The sequence below is a fragment of the Arachis ipaensis genome, chromosome B9 (genome assembly GCF_059453495.1).
Source record: "Arachis ipaensis isolate K30076 ecotype BB chromosome B9, ASM5945349v1, whole genome shotgun sequence".
Taxonomy (NCBI): domain Eukaryota; kingdom Viridiplantae; phylum Streptophyta; class Magnoliopsida; order Fabales; family Fabaceae; genus Arachis; species Arachis ipaensis.
This window is the reverse complement of record NC_142444.1, coordinates 23148065-23154064: the sequence shown is the minus strand read 5'-3', so window position 1 is coordinate 23154064 and position 6000 is coordinate 23148065. Positions and strand designations below refer to the sequence as shown.

The 6000-nt window shown below is 34.5% G+C and overlaps 2 protein-coding genes across 2 annotated transcripts; both read right to left on the bottom strand.

Moving 5' to 3' along the window:
* Positions 1 to 685: 685 nt before the first annotated feature.
* LOC148544019 (uncharacterized) lies at positions 686 to 1686 on the bottom strand. The gene is made up of 2 exons (XM_088498833.1): positions 1032 to 1686; positions 686 to 948 (listed from the first exon to the last, which is right to left on the bottom strand). The coding sequence occupies exons 1-2, from the start codon at positions 1684 to 1686 to the stop codon at positions 686 to 688; spliced, it is 918 nt and encodes a 305-aa protein (XP_088354959.1).
* Positions 1687 to 2709: 1023 nt separating this feature from the next.
* On the bottom strand, positions 2710 to 4061 carry LOC107619747 (uncharacterized). Its single transcript, XM_016322038.3, has one exon. It carries the CDS (start codon positions 3891 to 3893, stop codon positions 3021 to 3023), a length of 873 nt encoding a protein of 290 aa, XP_016177524.1. The 5' UTR covers positions 3894 to 4061; the 3' UTR covers positions 2710 to 3020.
* Positions 4062 to 6000: the final 1939 nt, after the last annotated feature.

Sequence of the window (6000 nt, the reverse complement as noted above, 5' to 3'; positions counted from 1 at the left end):
CCCTGCATTGAATGGTAACCACAATGAATTAGAGGACATTTGAAAACTAATTTATATATACTTACACGAACTCAAAAAACATTAAGATAGTCCACATTACCTTTTGCTGGTCTGACATAAAAACCCAGCCATTCTCATTGAAGTCTCCAATGTCTGTGTGCAACTCCTCCAGAAAAAATCTCCAATTTTCCCTAGTTTCTGCATCAACTACCAGGATTAGCCTTCATGATTTCGTTAAGGTAGTCTCTGAGCCTTAGGTATTGATCTTTCTCTGTTCCCTCGATAACTTCCTTGGCTTTGTCCATAGCCCTATACATCATCCTCTCGTTGAATGAGATGTCATACTCCACTTTAAACCATTCATGTGCCTCTCTCTGCAGCATGTTGGGATGGATCATCAGCTTTGGGACCAGTTCCTCAGCAACCCAAGCACATGAAACAAATTTACTCTTATTACTCCTGGGGCACGTATGCTCGTCCACAAATGTCTTTATCTGAAAGGATGTTGGGTAGTTGGTCCTGGTACAGTAGCACAACCAAGGGCAGTCTGGATCATAGCAGATCACCCTACACCTCTTCTTCTCATTCCTAAGGTAGAACACCTGTCTCCCAATTTGTATGTTGTACTTCTGCACTGCTGCTTTGAACTGCTCCATGGTCTCAAACTCCATATTCAACTCCAAAGTTATTTTTCCACATGGCGTGTTGGGATTATGTTGAGGAAATACATGTTCCTCTTCGTCATCAGTTGCAGAGGGCTACAAAGTTCTTCGAATTCATATTGGTACATCTCAGGTTTACTATCACCATCTTCTCTATTCGGGTTAGGCACCTCTACCCTTGGTGCTTCATCCTCCTTTCCAGGTATAATTCTTTGCCCAGACGGTTCAGGCCTTGGATGATTTCTCCTTGCATTGTCCCTCCCACTAGTTTGTGTTACATTATCTGCTGCAAAGTCAGTTGAGATACATGAGAATTGAAGCAATTTCTATTCAAATATACTCTAACTAAAAAAAAAAAAACTAATTTACCTGTCGGGTTTTCTGTAACAGGTTCCTCTGCCCTTTCCTCATCCACGAAAGGTTCTCGAAATTCAGAACCTCCATTGAGACCAGCAACATCATCAGCATTGGTCTCCTCTGTGGGTTCATTCCCAGCTTCAGCTTCTCCATGGTTACTCTCATTTACACCCTCATTCTTGGCAGCTCTTCTTTCTCGGAGTAAACCACTAGGGGCTGGTCTTGGATGTCTCTTTCTAACCTTCTTAGCAGGTTTCTCCGGAGCTGATGCTCCTTCAGTGTCTTTCTCCACATTTCCGTCATTTTCAGCTTCTTCCCCTGCACCACTCTTACCTTTGTTCGACTTGTTAACATCAACAGTGGCCTCATTTACACCGTCATTCATATTCTCCTTCACAGCCACACTCAACACCATCTCCAATTCATTAACCTCACCACTGGTCTCATTCACACCTTCATTCTCCTTCTCATTAGCATGACCGTCAACCTTATTAGTAACTTCATCCTCCTTGACACTATCACCATCTGGATTGACTTCAACCACACTATCACTACTACCATCAGACACGACTTCTTCATCAATGATTTCAGGGTTTGCGTCAATGGGGTGATCAAAATATAGGTGTACAGTGTTGTCATTCTTCATCGCACTTTCACACATTCTCATGACTTCAGCATCTGTCCTAAGCACTCTAAGACCCTTACCTAACTCTAAACCAGGTTCTAGCCAGTACACCTCATTGTATCCAGGGTAACCCAAGTCTAGAAATAAACCCTCAACAAAGAACAAATTACATGTCTCCACATTCACCCTGTGTATCTCAGTTACTAAACCCCCGTCGTATATCACATTACCGTCAACACTCCTTTTCAAGGCACCCATGTGATGATAAACAAAGGTAACTAGACGATCCATCTAAAAAATCGTAGAGGGAAGATACAATGAATAAAACAATCAACATGATAATAATGCTGTCGATAGAAGGCACGTAAATGAGAGGATGGAGTGAAGGTGAACTTACCTCTACGTAGCGTTCTTCCTTGCGAAGACTGGGGTTGCGATGATGCCACTACCAACCCCTCCCTGTTGACGCTACGACTTCGACAATGTCTCTCAAATCCTCTTTGTTCTTCTTCGCGCCAAGTAACCAGGACAACATCGCTCCCTCTTTACGTGACCTTTCAGTTTTACTCTTAGTGAAACACTAAGTCACAGTAAGTCACCCAGCAGTAACAACACTTGTTGATTTGGGATTAGGGCAAAGACTAATGATTTGGGGGCAAATTGAATTCCAATTAACCTAATTTCCACCTAGGCTAGCAAATTAATTAATTAGAAATGACAACTCAATTAAAACATGATTTGTCAGCATAATCCGATGACCACGTAAGCATTGTCCTCACCGGAGCTTAGGTCCGGCCAGGTTATGGATACGTTTGTCAGATTTTAAAATCAAATAGGTACCATTTTGTCGTTTACAATAGTCAGGTACCACAATGTCAGTGTTTTAATCTTTCGGATACTGATTTGGTCATTACCTCTTAATTTAAAAATATAAAAATAAATCACTTTTACATATTTAATATTTATTTTAAATAATAAGTTCGACAATTTAACACGAAAAAAAAGCCACCTTAGAATTGGAATATTTTAGTAAATTAGAACTATTCGCTTCTTGGAACAACAGAGTTTAGCAATGATTTTAAATTTTAATTGAAATTATCAGATCCCACGTTTTTGCATTTCTCAATCACAAGTCATCTGCCAGCATTCTATTTTCAACAGTAGCACCTAGTTGAATGTTAACTACGATTTGATCCATGTATTAAAGAAGTAATTATAAACAAATTGACCAAATAACACGCTAGTACGCTACTAATACAACACACTAAGAAAGTTGTTGCAACTTTGAAAAGGTATCTCGGATGATCAGAGCATAAACTTAACCCAAAGAAAAAATTAAAAATAAAATGGAAAAGACATTACAGAATTGGTCAAATTTACACCTTGTCATCATTATCATCACCTGATTCCACTTGAGAAATTTGTGTAGGCCTTCTTCTGCAAAGTGAAATCATGAACACCCACATAACACCTTTGATAACTCTTACCATACCAATTGTCACGGTTAAATAATACAACCACCACCCAACAAAATCAGCCAATCCCACATCCAACAATTGCTCTCTCTTAACTTGAGTCATAACAACCAAAGTCTCCACCTCATCCCTCAACCTCCACCACCACATGAGGCCGAGGCTAGTGGCCGCAGCCACCCTCTCAATCCACCTCTCTTTTCTGGCGACCCCATAAACCGTGGTATCCACGACCGGCCTTACCACAAATCTAGACCAAACTTGGGTAGTCTCGTGCAATCCAAAGAGGAAAATCACCCTGCTTATCAGGCTTCTCTCGCCGCCAAAGCTCGACTCAAAGTCATAAACTCCGGCCACAATGCTTCCCTCTATGCCCAATCCAATGCAAAATTGGAAAGCGGAAAGGAGAATCCATGCTATGTAGAGATGAAAACTAGTCTTAGATGACCAGGAACTCCACGAGTCGCTCGAAAGGGCGGCCTTACCCATTAGGCCATGAATCAAGGTAGCCATGGTGACAATGGACACAAGAAAGTACAGAACACATGGGTTGACGTGCAGTGCAAGGTTGAAGATGTACGGTAAAGGCTGGTGTAAAATGTAATTGAGGCTTTTAAGGTAGAATTGCGCGCCGGAGAGAGTCGCCAAGAGAAGGAACGAAAGAGGGAGGAGGAGGCTGAGGAGTGTGGTGGTGATAAGGTAGAAAACACCTCTTGGTGTTGGAAAACCTTGATTGAACAACAACTCTTTGGCTTTTCTCAACCAACGACAACCCATTATTATTGCTTGGAGGAACAAGCAATCAAATTAAATCTTGAATCTAACCAACACCCCGTCCCCCCTTCTTTATTATTTGCTAACCAATTAAGTAGGCTCTGGCTAGTTCAATTCAATAAACATTATAAGGTCTCCATTCTCTATCTCCATGTATGTGACTTAACAACTATGCTGTTGCAAAATAAAACTAGAAGTGGTTGTCACGTCCATTGTTTATGTAGTTGACATTTTTGTAGGACGTGGACTTGTTTTCTAATGTATATTTTGATAAAATTGTGAAGGAATAGGAAAAGAATAGATGAAATTTTATTGATTGTTGATTGATTAAATTGAATTATAAAAGTAAAATTAAACATATATAGAATACTACTTACGAAAGATAAAAATAAAGATAAGATAAGATAAGATAATAAAAATTAAAATGGTATCTTAGACTAAATTTATGGACTACGAGATTTTTTTTATTCTTGTTATAGATTAAAATAAAAGAGTAGTTTAATATATTTGGACCGAAATATAATTTTATATGCATTTTTGGATGAATTCCATCAAATTCACTTGTTGGTTTGGTACGAAGGAGCACTGAATGATTTTGGTTGTTTGGCTGAAAATTTGACCGATCCATGAACCGCTTTGAATTTAGTATGACGCTGCTTCATCAGTTAAGCATAATAAATTCATTTCTCTGTATTATAATTCCTAAAATAAGTATATAATACCAAAACACGCATCCAAGTCAGACAAATTATTAAACTTCCATTTGGCCTGGAAGGTGCAGAAGCATAATGTTTATTTTGGAGGGACAAATTTCTCCGAGTTGACCTGAATGATTGATCATTTGTCAATGAAATTAATCCTTTTGATATATATATATATATATATATATATATATATATATATATATATTGGCTGATTCACAAGAATAAAGGAAAAAAGTTATCCAAATTAATTTTTTAACAGAAATTTTCATCAATATAACAAAATTAAAATTAAATTTTAAATATGTGATGATATAGATTAGATACCAAATTGTAATTTGTCAAAAATTGAAATACACTAAACAAAATATAGTGCATTAGAAATTGGAAAAAAAAGAGTACATTATTCGTGTCGCTTTCTTTTGGAAAGAATTGCCCCACCTTGCTTTAAAGAATTTCTTTCTTTTTCTTCAAATGTATTATTATTTATTTAGCGAATAAATAACATATTAAAATTTATACTTTAATTTTTTTTTGAATAATTTTTTTTATGTTGTAAAACAATATTGCACAGCATCAATTAAAATTAATATTATTTAGAAGTTGATGTACCATGAGCACATTAATTAAAATTAAAATTGTTAAAAAGTTGATGAATATATGAATACATTAAAAAATTAAAAAAATAATTACACTATATGTATTAACCTTAACATTATTAGAGTAATGATAGATAGCCAAAATATTATAAACAATAAATAAAAATACATAATTAATAATATTTGTAATGATAAAAGAGTGTAAATCACTCTTTTAACTTAATTGATACAATTAATTTTTTTTAATAACATATCTTCTCTCATTTAATTATACAAAAGTCAATTCTAAATTTAATGTGAACCAAATCTCAAAAAATTATTTTTTATTATTACATTCATAATTCTATAATTTTTTTAAATAAAAATTTTAAATTCTGATATTTTTAATCCTAAAAAATCTTAAATCACCTCAATACATTTTATAAAAAATAAAGATATTTTAAATTTGATTAGTCTCTATTTACGAAAAATCAGAAATGTCTAATTATTAGTTTTTGACTTGAAAAAATAAAATAACAAATAATAAATTAGTACCAATTCATTGATTATAGATATTATGTGTTTAAAATTATAGATGTTAAATTTAAAAATTTTAACAATATTTACTATACAACTCATATTTTACATATAGACTATTAAAAAATAAAAATAAAATATAAAATATAAACAAAAATTTAAAAATAAATTTTTAAAAGTAATTATTAACTCATCATATTAAAATTAATGAATAACTTTACATATGAATATTAAATAAAAAATATTAAAATAATTAAAATCATGATCCATTAGTATACATATAAGATAATTTGA